Source organism: Lepidochelys kempii, chromosome 6 (genome assembly GCF_965140285.1).
Source record: "Lepidochelys kempii isolate rLepKem1 chromosome 6, rLepKem1.hap1, whole genome shotgun sequence".
Taxonomy (NCBI): domain Eukaryota; kingdom Metazoa; phylum Chordata; order Testudines; family Cheloniidae; genus Lepidochelys; species Lepidochelys kempii.
Genome location: NC_136385.1, coordinates 74,997,774 through 75,018,488, shown reverse-complemented (window position 1 = coordinate 75,018,488; position 20,715 = coordinate 74,997,774). Strand labels below are relative to the sequence as shown.

General features: G+C 40.2%; 1 protein-coding gene across 2 annotated transcripts; it reads left to right on the top strand.

The window, feature by feature from the left end:
• The first annotated feature begins 671 nt into the window (after positions 1-671).
• THBS1 (thrombospondin 1) lies at positions 672-20,657 on the top strand. 2 transcript variants are annotated; one of them, XM_073348815.2, is made up of 22 exons: positions 672-988; positions 1,269-1,361; positions 2,271-2,848; positions 3,470-3,545; positions 3,830-4,026; positions 4,187-4,312; positions 5,796-5,889; positions 7,728-7,901; positions 8,347-8,523; positions 8,909-9,082; positions 9,692-9,819; positions 9,967-10,119; positions 10,665-10,883; positions 11,523-11,630; positions 12,440-12,599; positions 13,110-13,228; positions 15,268-15,502; positions 16,021-16,248; positions 16,375-16,646; positions 17,146-17,243; positions 17,372-17,511; positions 18,279-20,657. In XM_073348815.2, exons 2-22 carry the CDS (start codon positions 1,295-1,297, stop codon positions 18,284-18,286), a joined length of 3,531 nt encoding a protein of 1,176 aa, XP_073204916.1. In that variant the 5' UTR covers positions 672-988; positions 1,269-1,294; the 3' UTR covers positions 18,287-20,657. The 2 variants fall into 2 exon arrangements, with proteins under 2 accessions (XP_073204916.1, XP_073204917.1); XM_073348816.2 differs by lacking the exons at positions 672-988; positions 1,269-1,361; positions 2,271-2,848; positions 3,470-3,545 and adding an exon at positions 3,571-3,635.
• The last annotated feature ends 58 nt before the right edge of the window (positions 20,658-20,715 follow it).

Genomic DNA, 20,715 nt, shown 5'->3' with positions numbered 1-20,715 from the left:
CTGGCATGGGACGCGAAGGCTTTTTGAAAGCGTGCCCGTGGTCCGAGAAATGCATCGAGTGAGAGCCCTAACCCGCGCCTCATGGAAGGTCCGTGTATGTTTCACACCTCCGAGCCCCGCTGTGCAAACAGCCTGGCCCAGACATCCAGCAGCAAAGATACCTGTGGAAAGAAAGAAAGTCAAAGAAGGGTTTCAGCCAGTGAACATGAGCACGGATTAGTGTAGCCCCAGCCCAGCTGCGATCAGCAACGAATTAACGACCGGGGTAGGAGGGGGGACATCAGACTGGGGAGATCAGCGCTTTCGCGGCCGGGCTGTTCCCTCCCCTACAGACCCTAGTGCTGAACTACTCCAGAGTGTGGTCTCGGGGGAGCTAGGCTCTCAGGCATTCCCAGCACCGCGAACTGGGGTACAGCAAATCCCTTGACAGGTCTGTAACAGCGGCATGGCAGCGCCGCCACCCTGGGCTGCTGGGCGTGCAGAATCGAGAAGCGGGAGGGTGATAATCGCCCTCCCCCCCGCCCGCCTTTTTTTTTTGGGGGGGGGGGGAAAGTTTGTTTCTCTCTTGTTGTGAGGTAACTGGATAAACACCAGCCCGCTTCCTGCCCGGCTGCTGCTGATTGGCCCGCGGGACTTTCAGGAATGTGAGCGACCCCTTAAAGGCGAGAGCAGCTCCTCCAGCCACTCCACTGCACCGGCCAGGGGCTGCAAGCCAAGGGAAACCTGCGGGGGCTGCAAGCGGCTACCGATCCGCCACGCCACGCCACGCAGGACTCACGGCGACCCTCGGACTGCTCCAGGAACAGGGGAGACCCCGCTGCAAAGAGACGCTGGTCTGCAGAGACGCTGCAAAGAGCGCTCGAGACGGTAACTCACCTAAGAGCCACCGGGAGACTCCGAGGATTTTGATCGCTCTTTCTTCAGTGGCTGCAGAAGATAGTTCCTCCCCTGGGTTATCTCTAGGCTCTCATCATCTTTTCCTGTAAAGGTAAGTGCTGAAGCAGCGCTTTGATTTCCCCCTGCGACGTAATGTAATTTCTAAGAGAGAAAATCGAATCCAGCAGAAGGGGGGGAACCCAGCTGAAATGCGTGGGGGGTCTGTGTGTGTCTAGCTACCTAAGCACTCTTCGCTCGTCTCTCTCTCCCTTCGCCCCACGTAGCCCTTTGCAGCGGTTTCCATCTTCAGGGCACCTGACAAACCTACTGATTGCCCCAAACGTTACTTTTCTGAATGTAATGGCTATGAGATGCCCCTTTATTGTTCGAAGGTTTGTCCGGGAGACCGATCTTTGCCATGGAGCTATCGGGCGGACTTTTCCTCCTCCTAATGTTTGGTGTCTGCGGAGCAAACCAGATCCCAGGTAAGAACAGCGGCTTCATTCTGTACCTGGCGATTATAAAGAGATTTATTGGGTCAATATTAATGGTGGGGATTATTATTATTATTATTTTTTAAAAGGCTTCTGATCTCTTTGGTGCTGACTTGGAAGGAATGAAACCTTAAACTGTGGCGAAGAGCGGCTTTGATATTTCCAGCCCACAAAAATGCATTAGCCTGAGGAATATTCAGATTAGTGGTTATGAACAGCAAATATTTCCTCCTGTGCAGAATTTATGTAACCTTCAAACGAGGAAGGACTGAGCACTCAAGGACTTCAAAGTTGAGCATGGTTAAAAAATGTACCTCAGGAACTAAAAGAAGCCACCTGGGGCACTCTCCCCTAGCTTGCCTGCACTGTCCATTACTTCGCAGCCTAGCCCCTGGGGACCACAGAGAGAAATGGTTTATGTACTAGTTGAGATCTCTGTAGGTGATCAGAGAACTCTCCCCTTAGATCTTAAAATGGGATCTGACAGATGTGGGCACTCTGCTGTCCTCCCTTTGTGTCTCCTGATAGGCTTCCCCTCCTCTACTGGCCCTCAAAACCCCACTCCCTGTCCAGCTACCTTTGTGCATAAATCAGGATGTAAATGACACTCACCTGCATCCCAACTGGACTTCTCATGCCCTTCTGCACAGCAGCCCCACTACAGGGCTGAACTAGCTTCACAGCTGCCCCTGCCTGCACTGTCTCTCCATCAGCTCCCCCACCCCATTGGGCTGACCTTCAACTCCCTTTTAAAGCCCCCACTCAGCCTCCGTGAACACCAGCCTGCAATGGGGCTGAGCTACTTTCACAGTCCTCAGCACCTGAGTGTGTTCCAGGGGTTGCATACCACTCAGCCCCTTCCTGTCCTTGTTCACAGTGCTTGCTCTGGTCTCTCCACAGAGTCTGGGGGCGATGATAACAGTGTGTTTGATCTCTTCGAACTCATCGGCTTCACTCGCAAGGGGGCCGGACGTCGGGCAACTGGGGTGCACTTGGTGAAGGGACCTGAGCCCTCCAGCCCTGCTTACCGCATTGAGGATGCCAGCCGCATCCCAGCCGTGCCTGATGACAAGTTCCAAGATTTGCTGGATGCCATCTATGCTGAGAAGGGCTTCATCTTGTTGGCTACCCTCCGGCAGGCCAAAAAGAGCCGGGGCACCCTGCTGGCCGTGGAGCGCAAGGACAGCTCTGGCCATATCTTCAACCTGGTGTCTAACGGCAAGGCAGGCACCCTAGACCTGAGCCTGTCTGGTGATGGCAAGCAGCAGGTGGTGTCAGTGGAGGATGCCCTGCTGGCCACTGGGCACTGGAAGAATATCACCCTGTTCGTGCAGGAGGACCGGGCCCAGCTGTACGTAGGGTGTGAGAAAATGGAGAATGCTGAACTGGACATCCCCATCCAAAACATCTTCACCAGGGACCTGGCCAGCAGTGCCAAGCTCCGCATCGCCAAGGGTGGTGTCAATGACAACTTCCAGGTTAGGCTCCTTCTCTCAGTCAGCAGCTTCATGGGGATCCCGCAACAAGAGAAACACTTAAAGGCACAGTGGCCGCACCTAGACACCCTAGAGACAGAGTAGTAATGAGAACAGGAGGGGTGCAGCCGCTGATCAGCTTCTGCAAGAAAACTGTCAACATCCAACATAAATAGCCTCCACAATCTACTTGAATGCTTGCATGTTAATGGTGGGTTGTAGAAAATCCTCTTCAAATCCCAAGCACAGTTAAGCTTTAGAATCATTTAGTGAGAGATGGTGAATTTCGTAAGACTACAGGAAGAACTCAAAGTTTCTGAACAGATAAATAGTTGTGTAACAAATTTTAGTAAACAAAAATAAAACCCAGAATATAGAGAGGAGAAGAAAAGACATTGTGCATCTGTGGAGTTATTAGACACTTAGAGCTGGGGAAAAGAGTGTTCAGACTTAGGGCTTGCTATCACTGAGTCAACAGGGGTAGTGAAGCATTCTGGACACATCCCTCACCCTATTGCCTTTGACTTTTATGTTTCAATTGAAACTTTTAAATTTTCTGTGCAAAATGACACTTCTTTCCCCTGTAATTGCGACAGAAAGTTGTCATTTTTCCTCTGTCCACAGGGAGTGCTGCAGAATGTGCGGTTTGTCTTTGGAACAACCCTGGAGGCCATCCTAAGGAACAAAGGTTGCTCCAGCTGTAAGTCTGCAACTTTTTTCGAATCCACTGACCTATTGAAAACAGGATTCCTCAGCATGCTGGGAAGACAAGTTGAGACAGAATTCAGAAGTATGCTGAAATGCAAATCATTATTGTATAACAAATTATATTACCTTTTCAGGCTTATAAACAAATGAATGGACTAGGTGACAGCTATGTTAGCAGATGTTACGCACACTTCAGACGATGAATTTTTCACTTGTAATCTTGAGAGATCAAGTGCATGTATCTATATTAACATGCACATACTGTTTTGTTTTTAGCCACTAGTGCGATCATTACATTGGACAATCCCATCAATGGTTCCAGTCCAGCTATCCGTACTAATTACATTGGCCACAAAACAAAGGATATCCAGGCAATCTGTGGCTTCTCCTGTGATGAACTTACAAATATGTTTGTGGAAATGCAAGGATTGCGGTCCATGGTTACAACACTTCAAGACAGAGTGCGTAAAGTGGTAAGTGCAGAGTAAATCCAAAGTAGTTTTCATTAGCTAGTATTTCACTCTCAAATACAACTTGCCTCTAAGACTTGTAGACCAAACTACAAATGTTGAGACAAAGGAGAGCTTAATACAGAAGATACCTGTGATGCTTTTTCTTTTCTGTTTCATTAAGACTGAAGAAAATGAATTGATTGCCAAAGTAGTGCAGATCACTCCTGGTGTGTGCATTCATAATGGAATTCTGCACAAAAATAAAGAAGAGTGGACTATTGACAGCTGCACTGAATGTACTTGCCAGGTAAAGACTTCTTACAGTTCATAACATGCCAACATCTGTATATAAACAACTGCTACCTAAATGATATTCGTTCTGTAAAAGAATGAATCCTACACAAAACTAGGCACACTTAAACTGCATATTGTATCAGACCCATCTAAAAGACCCATCAAGCACCCAGTGATGTAGTAGGCTGTGCTGTAAATGCAGCTTTCATTTAATGTTACCAAAGAAACATTTTAGAAGGGCATAGGCTAAAAACATCCAACTGATATAATAGTCTATTAACCAGTCTATTTCAGTGATTTGGGGAATGCCTCTGTTTAGTTTACACAAACCAAAAAGTAAACTAAGTTAAATACTTGGGGTCCAAATTAGGCACTCAACTGCACTTTTTGCTGACTTAAATGAATAGGAATGAATCCTTGCCGTTAACTAGAAAATGTAACCAGTTAAAAGAAAATCCTGATTCTATAATGAAACTGTTAATGCCACTGAGTTTGCAGACATTTTGCAGCCTGGAACGAAGGACTATTTCATAAAGTTGGTAACTGCTAGCCAAAACTACCACAGAACCATACAAGGAATTCATTCTTCAGTATGTTCTGTTCCTGTAGAATGCTATAAAATATCCTAAAATGCTGAATAATGCCATAACTATAGTTCCACAGACTTCTTTTTTAAAAACTCATCCTTTTATGGCATTCTTCAAATTTTAATTATACCTTCTTAAAAACACTTTGGAGTACAAATCCATCAAAGCCTGCTTCAATTTGGAAACCAAAGGCTAAGAATTAGATATAAATGGAATACTTGTAGGTCTTCATATTCTTTAAGTTGTAGTCAGCTAATGACATTATGATTCTCATTACTGAATACTGGTAGCTGTCACAATCATTTGCTGCACTCTTTTCTAAAACTATATCTATAAGAAGGCCTGTTGTCCTGAAAGGAACAGAACTGGCAAAAGTATACACTGCATTTTAGTTCTCATTCAGTCTTTAGTGGAGTTTTTTGTTCTGCTTCTGGCTTAAAGATCAAAGCCACATCTAACTATAAATTATGGATTGCTGTTTTTTGAGCCAACTCCACTCAACTCACTTTATATAATCAATTTCAATTCAGATTAACATATGAGAAAGCTGGTTTCAAATTCTTCATTAGTTCCCCCAAAGTTTGAAATATTTGGGATATGATGCAGCAGAGTTTGACTCAGACATTTGGCAGTTTCTTTTGCTTAATTTCTACAAATTCTAAAACATTTCCACTCTTGGTTGGAAAGTAACTAAAGAACAACTTGGGAAAACAGGTCTACGAATGACTGGAACAACTACCACTATTGTGTCAGCTCTAAATACAACAAGGAGTTATGCAGTAGACTTACTACTGAATCTTTTCCAAGAAATTCAGTAGATAATTGTCTTTAGCATTTGATCTTTTTCAGCTAAAATTTCAGCTTAAACTTTATTTGTACTTGCTTAGTTATGATTCTCCTTCTTTGTAGAATTCTGCCACTATATGCAGGAAAGTGTCTTGCCCTCTCATGCCTTGTTCTAATGCCACTGTTCCTGATGGGGAGTGCTGCCCACGATGCTGGCGTAAGTAGTGAAATTTGCTTGGCATTTCTGCTGTAATCTGCTCTGCTGTCTCACTTAGCTAGGTATAGTGTACTAAAATGTACTCTAATTACCACAATAGGGTATAGGATTACACCACTGGAGAACCATTAGCCTTAGTTTGCATTAACTGAATTTTGAGACCCTTAAACGATCCTGCAGTCCTGTCCTAAATAGACTATAGTTGATAATTTATCTATTAAATTCTAATTACCACTTCTCAAAGTAATGACCACTGCAATACTGGAAACCTGAAAATACTTCAGACAGTCCAGGCATGGATCCCATGGCATGTTTGCCATGAAAGGAGGGTAGGGTGGACATTTCAGATGTGGTTACTTGCTTTTGAATTTGGTCTTTATGGCACTGATCCAAAGAAACATGCCACATAAAGGAAGTTTAACTGTCCCTCAAAAGCCCGTATTACAAAATACTGTAGACAAATCTAGTCTGATGTAACCAGTATTGAAACTGGAATGCTCTAATACCAGTCAAACCTAAGTCCTTCTTTTAAATCATCTGAATTTGGAACTGCTGTATTTGGAATTACAGCATTGTTTGAAACTCTGCCTTTATTGTGTAGCTTAATTACAAAATAAACATATTTGTATACATAGTCTCAAATATCTAATAGCTTCATATCAACTTTCTCCAGCAAAATATTTGACTTTTCAATATAAAATTTGCAAAAAGACTCTCTCTTAAAATATCAGAAGTAAAGCTGTTACCATCAGGTTCTCTGATAACAGCTTTTCTGATTAGGTCTCTATCTTCCTCCACAACAAATATAACTATACTGTAAACTATTTACAAGAATATTTTGTCATGATTATACTTTTTTGAAAAGTGAATCTTCAGAGTTTTTAGCAACTGAACTATGACCATAAGAGAACACTAATAACGAATTTAGGAATGACAATAGAAGCAAAAATGTCATAGAACTCAAGTCATAATGAAAAACTTGTTTGCTTTTGACATATCACAGCTATCGCTGTATTAGATCTGAGTGAACAGAGGGTGGCCTCATATCAGTGGCCTCATAACTTCAAAGTCTATGGTGAAAAATAAGAAGCCAGGTACTAAAGTTACAACATGTACCCAATAACTAGAGCTGTGCAGAAGATGGACATTTTGTTTCATGAAAGATTTTGAAATTTGCCTTCATTTTGAATCTGAAAAAAACCTGAAAATTTCAAAATTCTCCAAATCAAAGTTTTGAAAACTTTGTTTTGGACTGAACAAAACACTTCATTTTGATTTCAACTCTTTAAATCATATAATATAAAATTTTTCCAACAAAAAGTGAAACATTTCATTCTGAAAATGTCAAAATCGGATATTTTGACATTGTTAGAACTTTTTTCCAGGTTTCTCCAAAATGAAATTTTGGCAGATGCAACATGATTTTGCAAAGCATTTAGATTTTGACCATTTTTTGATAGAAAATGGTTCTGTTGAAGTTTTTCCAAGCAGCTCAACTTATGGCCTAATGGGTTCAAGATAAGCAGCAATAGAACATACATGCAGCCCTTGCCTAACTGTTAGCTGATCTTCCAAACAGTGACCTGAGAAACTCTTATGAAAGTAAAGTACAGCACTAAAATAGTTGTGTTGCCCTTGCCTTCCTCTGTGCTTGCCACTGAGACAACACCACAGAACCTTTAAAGTTCATGCTGAAATCTTTTGTAAAAGGAAGGGAAATGACATAATTGTAGCCTTTGATTTTTTGGGGGGGAGGGGGCAGGAAAAGGGTTTAAACGTAGTCTATAAAATAGAAGTTTTTTATTCAAATTTTAAGCAGAAGTGTACTTCTCTTACAGCCAGTGACTATGCAGAAGATGGCTGGTCCCCTTGGTCTGAGTGGACTTCATGCTCTGTGACCTGTGGGAATGGGGTTCAGCAGAGAGGCCGCTCTTGTGATAGTCTCAATAATCGCTGTGAAGGTTCCTCTGTGCAGACTCGCACCTGCCACATTCAGGAGTGTGATAAGAGGTGTAAGTATTTCATCTGCTTGCATAGCTCATAAAAATTACCTGAGCCTACCCTTGGCTTCCACAGTTGTAATTTAAGTATTAAATTACCACAAGTCAGGGTAATGGTTTAAACCACAATAAGCTGCTTACAGATGGTACAAAACATTGGTTTCTAGCTCTAGCAGTTCCTAAGGTTTTTGGCTACTAAACTCATGTCAGAATTGAAATGTATGCAATGGAAGCAAGCATGAATGTTTGTTTTGGCACTGGGCCTGAACTAAACACAGCAAAATCTCAGGCCAGCATGCATTTAATTTTTTTGACTCTGTAGCCACGATAGTGGTGTAGTAAAACTGTGGTTTTTATTTAATATTGGCATTCACACACTGCCAAAAGTCTTCTTGGAACTCTGCAGACATGCCTCAAAGAACTCATAGATGGTAATAGGTGTTTGTCTTTTCTGAAGTCAAACAGGATGGTGGTTGGAGCCACTGGTCGCCATGGTCATCATGTTCTGTTACCTGTGGCACTGGCATGATCACTAGAATCCGTCTTTGCAACTCTCCAGTCCCACAGATGAATGGCAAACCGTGTGAGGGTGAGGCAAGAGAAACCAAATCATGCCAGAAAGATCCTTGCCCAAGTAAGTATACTGGTCAAATAGAGACTATTACATTATTTAACTTAAACAACAAGCCTCTTGAGCTGGAAGTTGCTATATAATCTATTCCTGGCATCTGTCTCTTGTTAAATCAACTGTTAGGTAAAATCTCATATTTACAAAAAACTCACTACAGAAAAATTAAATTTAAAAATTACTTTGAATAACACTCAGGCTCTAATTTTAGCAAACTCAGAAATGAAAAATGTAGGGCTGCCATTCTGTCCTTCATTCTTTCACGATGTCTAAGTGCAGCAGTGGTGTTGACACATGCATCAATACCTAGGTTAGATGCAGCTAGTAGAATCTTGCTGAATTTACCATCAGTTTTGTGAATGTTTACACTTTCCATGGATTTGTTTTGTAGTAAATGGAAACTGGGGACCCTGGTCTCCATGGGATGTATGTACAGTCACATGCGGAGGAGGCATTCAAAAACGTGGACGTCTCTGCAATGACCCTGAGCCTCAGTATGGTGGGAAGGACTGCATAGGTGATGCCACCGGGACCCAGGTCTGCAACAAGCAGGACTGTCCAATTGGTGAGTAACTCTAGGTTTAAAAAAATTGTTTTTACATAGCACTTGGATACACTTACATCTTCAAATATCTGTGCAAAAATTACACCTCATCTGAAGTCCTGTATTATCTCCAGTTTAGTGATGGGGAAAACTGAGAGTCAAATTCTGTCTTCCATTGCATTGTTACAAATCTAGAGTAACATAACTGGTTTCAGTGCCATTACTTTAAATTTCTATTTGTGTAACTGAGGGTAGAATATGACAAGAATAGCTGGATTACTTTGTCAAGACATGACGACAAGTCAGTGGCAAAACTGAGATTAGATCTGAAGGAGTTTTTGACTCCTAGCCCCATTATCAATCCATTAGACAATACTTCTTTCTGCAGCTAAGAATGCAACTGAAACCAACAACTTCTTACTTTCATTTGACATTCTAATGTCACTGCCATGTAGAAATTTACCTTTAGTATTTTCCACTGGTTAGTGAGGCTGTTCAAGTCTAAAATGCTGCCATACCCCTCCAAAACAGTCCAAAGAGTTTGTTTAAATTCACCTATTGGCCATATCCAGCACCTTAACAGACTGCTAAAATGATTGACATTTACCATGATCTAATCTTGTGTCTCAGATGGATGCCTATCTAATCCCTGCTTTGCGGGAACGACATGTACCAGCTCCCCTGATGGTTCCTGGAAGTGTGGTGCTTGCCCTACTGGTTACCATGGCGATGGTGTTCAATGCAAAGATATTGATGAGGTCAGAAGCTTGGGTTCTTGTTTGTAGTCTCTCTTTTTTTTTCTTTTTTTAAATAAAAAAGTACAAAACACTAAACTACAAGATAAAAACCAAATGCCCTAAGAAATCCTCTAATTTTCCCTGCTACCCCAATCTTTCTCCCTTCAGTGTCAAGAGGTTCCTGATACCTGCTTTGTCCTCAATGGCGTGCACAGGTGTGAGAACACTGAACCTGGATACAACTGCTTGCCTTGCCCACCACGTTTCACTGGAACACAGCCTTTTGGTCGGGGTATTGAGGATGCCACAGCTAACAAGCAGGTACTGCCAAGTTGAGAATTTTCCTGGTTTATAAAACCTCCCAGCTGCCTTCTGTATTCTAAAGCACCTCCTGAAAAGGTTGAAGTTTTCAAAAAAGGGAAAAAGCAAGTTCTTTACCAGCCTTCATAGTCTGGGAAATTAAAGGTTGTCTGTAAAGAGACAGCATAGTACAAGCGTATAAACTGCTTCAGTAAAATGAGTTTTAGAAGCTGTTGCTTTCTTAGCCTTTTAAAGGTGGGAAGGTGCATATGTCATGAGTTTGGGGGATGAACATTGGTTGAAATGTTGCCAATTCAGAAATGAAGTAAATATTTAACATGTGACTATTTAGACCTGTACGTGCCTGATCCCTTTGAAGATAGGTTTTGAATAAGGACAAATAATTATTAATACTAAGATGGCAACTGTGCTTCAAGATTTTGTTTCTGAAAGATCTAGGATCAAAACAGCCATAAATTCCTCTTGCCTTAGTGGTATATCCAGGAAGAATGAGGGATAGAGACTTCTGCAGTGGTTTTACTGTCTTTGTGTGTGTGGTCTTTTAGGTCTGCAAACCACGTAATCCATGCACAGATGGAACTCATGATTGCAACAAGAATGCCAAGTGCAATTACCTTGGCCACTTCAGTGACCCCATGTACCGCTGTGAGTGTAAACCAGGCTATGCTGGCAATGGCATAATCTGTGGAGAAGATACTGATTTAGATGGATGGCCAAATGAGAACCTTGTCTGCGTTGCCAATGCCACTTATCACTGCAAAAAAGTAAGGATATTCCCCTGTTCTCCCACTTAACAGTTTTAAGAAATTGCCTTAGCATATATCTAAGGAATGTGCTAAATGCTCAGTATTTTAAAGGCTTATGAGACAGTCAGACCTTTGAGTAATTACAGGTATTAAACTACCTATAGTGCAAAATAGGAATATATCCCTTCAGGGATATCATGGCATTGTACTGTCAGAAGTCACAGATTGTCAGAGAAGCTGTTATTACAGTAGTTGAGTCATGCCTGTAACATTCAGGAATTCGGAACATTCCAGTAATTCCAAAAATACCACATCTATGTTCCTACAAAGAGCGACCCATAAACTTTCTCAATGTCATAGAGAAAAGCTTTAGGCAAAAAAGATACAGGAGGAGACTTTCAAAAGTGCTTAAGTACCATCTTCAAAAATAACATGCACTTAGGCTTCTAAGTGACTTCTGAAAACTTTATCTGCAGTCTTTAAAAATTATGATGACTGGTTGAAATCAATGTGATTACACTGAGGTATCACCAGTGTAAATGAGATCTGAATTATGCTGTATAGCTCTAGCGGTTCACTCTCTTAAAAAAAAAAAAATAAAGAAAACATGGCATTTATGCCTGGGATAAAAATACTTTTGCATTTTCTCCTTTCTAGGATAACTGTCCCAATCTTCCCAACTCTGGGCAGGAAGACTATGATAAGGATGGAATTGGTGATGCATGCGATAATGATGATGATAATGATAACATTCCAGATGACAGGGTAAGGCTACATGAAAGATTCATGCCTTTTCTAGTGTAGCTTTTCCTTTCTCCACTCCCAGTGGTCAAGTCCTGGCCTCTGACCTTAATCTTAACAGATGATTTTAGGAAATTGACAGGGTCAAAGGGAAAGATCTCTATCTGAAAAGAGATGCCTAACTCTGATTGCATCTTCAGTAGTTCCAGGAAGTAGCTGCAGCTGCCTGAACTTTGAAAATGAGATTGACTCTTGACTTCATGCTTTCATAGTCTCATGCAGGCAAAAAGACTCTTGAGACAGCTGAAGCGTCAGCAAGTAAACAGTAACATTCCAGCATGCAGGTGGCTAATCTTCCTCCTCCCATTCTTCACTTCCACATTCTAGTTGTTGGTTTACAGTAGCAGCCTAACCAAGGTTTTCAGAATGTCATTGTAATTCACTGCAAGTGAGAGCAACTTTATCACTTCTGCTATTTACACCAGTGGTAAATTTGGCTGAGATGCAAAGGGCTTGAAATATTGGCCAATGTTGTTAAGTAGGGTGCGTGGTTTTTTGTTTTTTTAAATCTAAATTTGTTTTATTCCACTTCTTCTTCCCAGACATCCTTTGGATCCATTACAATCTGAGTGTTTATTTATTTTTTTAAGGAAACTGTAGTTCTGATCTGCCCACTGAAGAGGGCTTAACTAGTTTGAATTTTCAAGCATTTTCTTAACTTGCATTAAATGTCCTCCTAAAACAAATGTCCTACATTTGCATTGTGTTGGTAAAGCACCAAAGTAGTTCTCTGTTTATTAATAGTGGTTTTGGACCTCTCCTCCCTCTTGCAGGACAACTGTGCATTCATTTACAACCCACAGCAGTATGACTATGATAGGGATGACGTTGGTGACCGCTGTGATAACTGCCCCTACAATCACAACCCTGATCAGATTGACACTGATAACAATGGAGAAGGAGATGCATGTGCTGTGGATATTGATGGAGATGGTAAGGTGTTCTGTTGCCATTTCCACACTCCTAAACGTACAGATAGTTCAGTACTGCATAGATGGCAGTTATATGTTGCCTCTGTTGGTACCACTGTCTTGTGCAGGATAGAAAGTCAAGTATGTGATCAAGTCACCTCCTAGTGACTGAGGCTATAAGCACTAATCCTATTACAGCCAATGGAAATCTCCTTTTAGTTTAGGAGCCTATATTTTTTGAAGCAGATGGTCCTGATTTATAGCCCCATTCACACTGGCAATGGGTGAGAGATATAACTTATGAAGTCCTGTGCTATCCCACGGTTGTAACAGGGGTTGCAATTAGTGTTCGATAAATTATTGTAGATTATGCTGTACAAGTGTGGGTTTTTTAGCAACATACAAACTGTTGGCTTAATTGTCAACCTTATTTACTTTTTGCAGTTCCACTGCCAGTTTACAGTACTCAGATTGTGGAGCTTATGATCTATGTAAGCCACTTGAATTCTTCATCTCTTCTCTGCTCCTTTAGGCATTCTTAATGAAAGGGACAACTGCCAATATGTCTACAACGTAGACCAGAGGGATACAGATTTGGATGGTGTTGGGGATCAGTGTGACAACTGCCCTATGGAACACAATCCAGACCAGGTAGGTTTTTGTATTCTGACCTCTATCTGCACCTGCTATTCAAATCGTATTTCCCATTTAATTTTTACCCTTTGTTATACACACTGTGCTGACATGATGCCTTTATCAGGTGATAACATACCTCACAGGAAGCTCACACAGCTGCTAGCTATTGTCTGAAATTGAGTAATGGAGGTTTGTAGGACTCTTGCTTGAAGTCATGTGTGTCCTGAGCATTTTTAATGGGAGACACTCCTCCTGTTTGTAAACTTGACTATGGATCTTGTCAGTTGCAGTAACTCTGGGAGTACAGCATGAAATTTACATGGGTTACAACTAATAGTAAACAGCCTATGAGAATTTCTTCTCAGTGATTCTACTGTACAGTCTGGAGTGTAGTCAAATGAACATGCTGTACAAGAAAAACTAAGACTATGTAAATTACAAATAGAGACACACGCATTACTAGGGCTGGGGTTAAAAAAAGTGGATCCAAATTAGCTAAAAATAGAGGAGTAATGTGACTCAAAGCAACTGTTGCTGTTTTTTTCTTTTTTCTGAAAAAAAATCAACCCCCAAACACTTGGCAGGTGCTTGACATTAATACAGGGTGTATGCAGAACATCTGTGTGTGCTAGAAATAGAGGTAGCTCGTAGGCACAGCAGGGCCAGAGGCTTAACTAGTGCAGTGCATTGCATTTCATTTTGTTTAGACACATTGCTTTAACCTTTGTCTCAAAAAAAAGCAGTACAAAACAACCACATTTCAAAAGATTGCCTTTGCCAGTACAATAAGGGTAATGCTGCCTGCTTTTGCCTCTTTATGGCCAAGGCTCAAAGGCATATTCCAACATTCATAAATAATATGAAGACTAATCTTTACAAGATTAAGTGGAGGTGAGGGAGTTTCCAGCCCCTTCCACTGAATTTGCTGGTTCTAAGACACTTGACAGCAGCAGTGGGTAAAGCCTGTATAGTCCTGTCAAGTAAAAGGCAGTAAAATGAATAGCTTCAGGGGCATAACTGGAATGCTTGACTTCTTCCTAATAGGTGGAGGTGAAGTGGGGGGAAGCATGGTCCATTCTATTTTTGTTAGGTTTTTCACTGGCTTTTCATGGAGCGTTTTCTTGAATGGTTGTTTTAAATTAATCCACAAAACTCTCACCTGTAAGTATTGCTGTAGGGTAGCATATTAAGGAAAAAATAACTTAAACCCTAGCACTTGTAGCAATTCAGAATGTGTAAGTTAAAATGGCCTCTGACATTTCAATAACTCCTGGGGTCTGAGGAGTGTCTGCAAGAATATAGGACAGGCTAACTTTTGATAGCTCTAGCAAATATAAAGCTAGATGCCATGTGATCATATTACAGAAACTAACTTAGCAAACAACAAGATGCAAAAGTATATACAAAATGCAAGCAGAAGAGGGTTTTCCAGGTATAGCCCACTACTAAGGGAAGTAACTATCTCCTTACAATACCACTTAGTCTCTATGTTTATAGAGGGCTTTGGAGGCTGTTTCTGTAATTAAGAAAATTATGACATGGAGCGGAAGCCATACAACAGTCTGTCAAAATGTTCTTATAATGTAAGAGTGATCTAATGGCTAGGTACATACTGAAGTCAGTTTCATATGGTGCTTGGAACAGAAAGATACAAGGTGCAAGATGGAGGGTAAACTGACACTAGATCTCTGCAAATCTCATGGAGTAAATAGAGACTACTCTGCAGCTGCAGAAACATTACATGCATAATTGTAAAGCTCCTGGGAAAAAGTTGAAAACCACACTACTCTCTGAGCCCCAGATGTTCAGATAAATAAGCCTAAAGCAATTGGTTAGTGAAATGTTAATAATAAAGTAGTTCAAAAGAAGTTAGCACAACTAGTCTCATCTGAATTGCAAAATGAGTGTAACAATTTAGCACTGGTCCTTTAAGGGAATAGCAATCCTAAATTCTAGCCTTGTATTTCTGTCTTTCTTGTCAGCATCCTCAAGTGCTGCAAGAAGTGTTGTGCATTTTAAAGCTTGTTCTTCAAGCTTTCCCTCTTCTCCAACAGGAGGATTCTGACTCTGACCGCATAGGTGATAAATGTGACAACAATCAGGACATAGATGAAGATGGCCATCAAAATAACCTAGATAACTGCCCCTATGTGCCCAATGCTAATCAAGCTGACCACGACAAGGATGGCAAAGGTGATGCCTGTGACCATGATGATGACAATGATGGTATCCCTGATGACAAAGATAACTGCAGACTGGTTGCCAACCCAGACCAGACTGACTCTGATGGTAAGTAAGATGAACATTATAATATCAAAACCAGTAATTTCCCATACAGGCTTGTCTAGCATTATATACCAATGTTTAAAAAATTCTGTTATGAATAACTTGTTCTCTTTTTAAAAGATTATTAAAAAAAATGTACAGTTTGTATTGGTATTATGTCATTCCTTTTTACTGTAGATCTTATGCTGATTCCCCATATCTTAATGAAGTTTGGGAATATGCCAAAATTGAAGAAATATTGGGATAGGGAAAAGGGGGTCTGAACACATTAATTGCTCATGGCTACTGTAATTAATGTAAACCTAAGCCATATCTTTAAAAAAAAACTTCTTGACACTAAGATACCAGGGTGACTATGTAAATAAATCTAGGCTTCTTGTAGTAGAGACACAGCCAAAACATTGCAACGGATTTCCATCTGAAGTGTCATGTATGACTTTGAGGCAACCGTAGTGATACATCATTCTCAAATTATGCCAGTGAGTTTTCAGAGTTGTCACTGTGAAGCTATACTTTTGTAGGTGATGGACGTGGAGATGCTTGCAAAGATGACTTTGACCAAGACAATGTGCCAGACATTGATGACATCTGCCCTGAGAATGTTGACATCAGTGAGACAGACTTCCGTCGATTTCAGATGGTTCCCCTGGATCCTAAGGGAACATCGCAAAATGATCCTAACTGGGTGGTTCGTCACCAGGGTAAAGAGCTGGTTCAGACTGTCAATTGTGATCCTGGACTTGCAGTGGGTGAGTAGAACATTTTGGATCCTCTCTCCTCAGTGTCTTATAAAAGTCTAGAAACTTAGCTTTAGGTTCAGCATAAGGCTAATAAAAGCAGCAACTTCAAACCTAGTTTCCTTATTATTCACCCAGGATTTGATGAATTCAATGCTGTGGACTTCAGTGGCACATTCTTCATCAATACAGAAAGGGATGATGACTATGCTGGCTTTGTATTTGGTTATCAGTCTAGCAGCCGTTTCTATGTAGTCATGTGGAAGCAGATCACCCAGTCCTATTGGGACTCAACACCAACCAAAGCTCAGGGATACTCAGGTCTTTCTATCAAAGTTGTGAACTCTACCACAGGTCCTGGAGAGCACCTTCGAAATGCTCTGTGGCACACAGGAAACACCGCTGGGCAGGTAAGAACTGCATTTGTGGTTAATTATTTTCTTGCACCTGAGGCCAGGCTTTACTCTAACAATAAGCATGGTAATTCTGGGGAGTTTGTGCATCCTGTTAGTGTAGAAAGGGGCTCTTAGAAGAAATAATGATTTGTAGTTGTAGGATTTTGTGTATAAACTTGACTATGAAGCATATGCTCTACATAGTTTCCGTTTGGAGCTAAGGGACTCTACTAAGCTTAAAACAAGTAGGGAGTCCATTATTTCTGATGGTCTTCTGAAACATTCAACATCCAGCACTAGGCAGATTGAATAATTAAACAGGAACCTCTCTAGGAGCGGAGTTAAATCAGATGCATATCAAAAGACTCTATTCAGAGCCTGTCTTTTGGATACACTGTCCAGCTGTACGCCCTTATTTTGAATATAAAAAGCTTCTCGAGATGTCATGGTGTCAAAATATTGCCTAAATAATTGGATTCCTCTGGTTATTTATCATCGTATCCTTCTTTTTTAGGTGCGGACCTTGTGGCATGATCCTCGTCACGTAGGTTGGAAAGATTTTACTGCCTACAGATGGCGTCTTAGCCACAGACCAAAGACTGGCTACATTAGGTAACCATTGTTGAGATATATCTGAAGGGACTTGAGGGCAAATGTCATTTTGGTAACGGTTAGCCTTATGTTAAAGATAAAAACTTACCACAGCTGACAAGGATGATTTATTACTGCTCTTCTTGCAGAGTTGTAATGTACGAAGGGAAGAAAATCATGGCTGATTCAGGACCAATCTATGATAAAACTTATGCTGGTGGTCGGTTAGGATTATTTGTCTTCTCTCAAGAAATGGTGTTCTTCTCAGATCTTAAATATGAATGCAGAGGTAAGGATGGCATCTTGTTGGAATGACATTTTACTGAAGTACACTGAAATGACAATTGTTTTCTTAAGGCCACTTTCTTAAACAAATTTAAAGATGAAATTTATCAGTTTAAATCTTGTGGGATTATACAACATTTTAATAATCTTTTACTACTCTTGAGCCACATGCAGGATTTCTTTTGAGATCTGTGTTGTGCAGGGATGGGTAGAGGACATCCCGTTAATGAATTTTGCATAGTTAAAAGTTACCATCCACTAAAAGTGAAATGTTGAAGAGACTTAATTGCAGGACATGATGTTTGAAGAGGCATATAAAATATATTTACTTCATGCTTTGAACTACAGCTAGTGATTTTTTTAATACCTGGCCGGATTTTTCAAATGCATGTGCATAAACTGCAGTGTGAAAAGAGAAAATCCTTACTTACATATTAATGTACACATATGCACATGCAAACATACCCCAATTGGCTTGGACCCATGCAAAATGTATGCACAGCTCATGGTTTATGTGCCCATACAAGTCAGGGTTTATGTGTTCAGCTGAGTTAGGCTAGGTTTTCAAGTGTGTATGCACTCTATCATATAACTCAAATCTTTCTTACATTCCTGACCATTTCATACAAAAGTCTGGCTCAAGAAATTGCTACTAAAGGGGTAAAGAACTGCTTTTCAGATTAGTCCCTAACTATAATTATGATTGATAATACAGAAATATTTTAACTCATTCTGTAATTTTTCTGTCTCCCCCCTGCCCTTCCTCCACAGATCCATAATCACGAGGTTATTGATCCAGAGACTATTTAAAAATGCTGGTATTGCACCTTCTGAAATGTTTAATATTTTACAAACCCTGGGACCATTGTATTCCTTCCTTTCTTCTGTCTGCACAAATGTGGACTCAAAACACATGACCTGCCTCAAGAATGCTTTTGAAAGAATGAAACTGAAAGTAAACTCAACATATGACCTCGGCTAAAATGGAAGGAAACAAATGTGTTTTTCATGAATGAGAATTTTTCTTCATCTAAAAAGCACACCTGTGCTTCAGTAAAAGACGTTTGCTTTGCTGTTTTATCACAGTGCAGTGTCACTGCCTCTCTTTTAGTGGTGGTCCCGCCAAGTAGCATTTTTGTAATAAGAACATCTTTGGATGTGCTTTGGACTACTTAAAAACAAAAGATATTTCAATATGTGGGGAAAGGGGATTTGGGATGGGAGGGTGGACTTTTAAAGGTTAAACAGAAAATTGCCATGCTTGTCTAAAAGGTGCCTATGCTCTGGGGTTTATATCCGGGTAACTTGGAGAAACTGTTACATTTTGGACTAAATATCTTTCAGGTGACAAATATATTCCTTGATTTAATGACGTAGACTAGCTGTAGTAGCAAATTAATCCATACAGTATAAAATAGAAACTGTAAAACAGATCCCCAGTGGGGAAGAGGGAATAAAGATTGACACACAGGATTGTACCGCTTGGTAAGAACAGGGATTCACAATTGGAATCTAGTGCCGTTGCCTGATTAAATAGAGATTTATTTTATTCCACATGTAGCAAGTGCAGATGTAGCAAGAACTTTAAAAAAGGTGCTGGAAAGCACACCAGCTCAATTAGCACCTCTGCTGGCCTTCAAGGAACAAGAATCTTTGCTTTATATTTTATGGTTAAAAAGGCACAACAAATGACAATAGTAACATTCCTTTTTCTACAAATTTCATGGACTTTTTTTAACTCCTCACTTTTTGGGAGGAGGAAGAAGGCTGTAGATAAAACCTTAAATGTAAAATATTTATTTTTTACTTATCCTGGATGTCATAATGACTGAAGGACTATTGATAAAACAAAACAAAATAAATGCGTCAAGACTATCCATAGAATCATTGTTACAAGTCTTCAAGACTGTACAATTGTAAATACAGATTATTTATTCTGTTCTATACTGAACCTAGATTTTAGTTTAGAAAGCTTTTTGTTTGGATCAGATAGCTGAGATGTATTAATTACAAAAAGCAACTTTCCCATAGAGAATGTGGAGAACAGGGAACAGCAGCTGGAGGGAATGGAATGTTTGTTGGCTTTTTCTAAGTCAGCGTTCCATGTATTGGTTTTTTTACTTCTTTGTGCAAAGCAATTGGTGATGGCCTGGTAGGTTACCTTTCTGCTTCTTTTAAAAACAAGTCCTTTTTTATATGTTGTCAGTTCCTATCTCTTGTGCCTGTTACTGGAGGGACTAGACAGCATTTGTTACTAGTTAATCATTTATGTAGTGCCATTAGATGTTCATGGTGTTTTACAATTGGTCAACAATATGCCAGACAAAGAACAGAATCCCTGCCCTGACAAGTTTTCAAACTAGAGGCACAAATGGCACTTGTCTTTATGGCATTGGATTATAGCCATTTATGAAGTTGCAGGTTGCACATTGGAATGATCCATGTGCAGTGGTGAAAACAGGAGTGCTTCACAGAGAAGGTGGGATTTTAGGAGCTCCTGGGAGAGGGTGGCAAGACATACATTAATTGAAGCTTTTCCAGGTGTAAAGGGCAGCATGATTATACCTATAATCCTTTGTCTTTCCGGAAAAAAAAATAACAAGGTGAAACTTTTATGTACAAATATTACCTCATTGTGTGACTGAGAAAAAAATCTTTGGATCAAGCAGAAGTTAAATGTCTAACAATCTTTAAAGCTACTGTAGAACTTTTAAAAATAAACGCTGTACATAGTCAAATTCTCTTTGCGGAAAAGTATATTCCCCATAAGAAAATGGCATTGAAACAATGTTAAATATTATTTCTAATGTTGTGTTATATTTTTGTCATCTTGTAGACCATTGCCTGTATTTTTATAAATTATTTTTCTCATTGCCATTGAATAGTTAATCTCATAATTGTGTAGATACGCTATTTAAATAATTTATCAGGAAGTGCTACCTGTAGAGTTAGTATTTCTATTTTTATAAAATATTTGCACACTGAATTGAAGATTTTTGCTCCCCCGCCCATGTTTTTGCTATTAGCATAATTTTCTGAGAATATGCTTTTTTGTACACATTTTTTTAACCATTTTACATTTTAAAGCTCTGTAAATTGTACAATAAAATTTCTTACATACAAGGAACAATAAACCAATATGGAAATTTATATTTACATAATTTTTAATCCATTTTTCATTTCTTCTTACTATGATTCTATGGGCCAC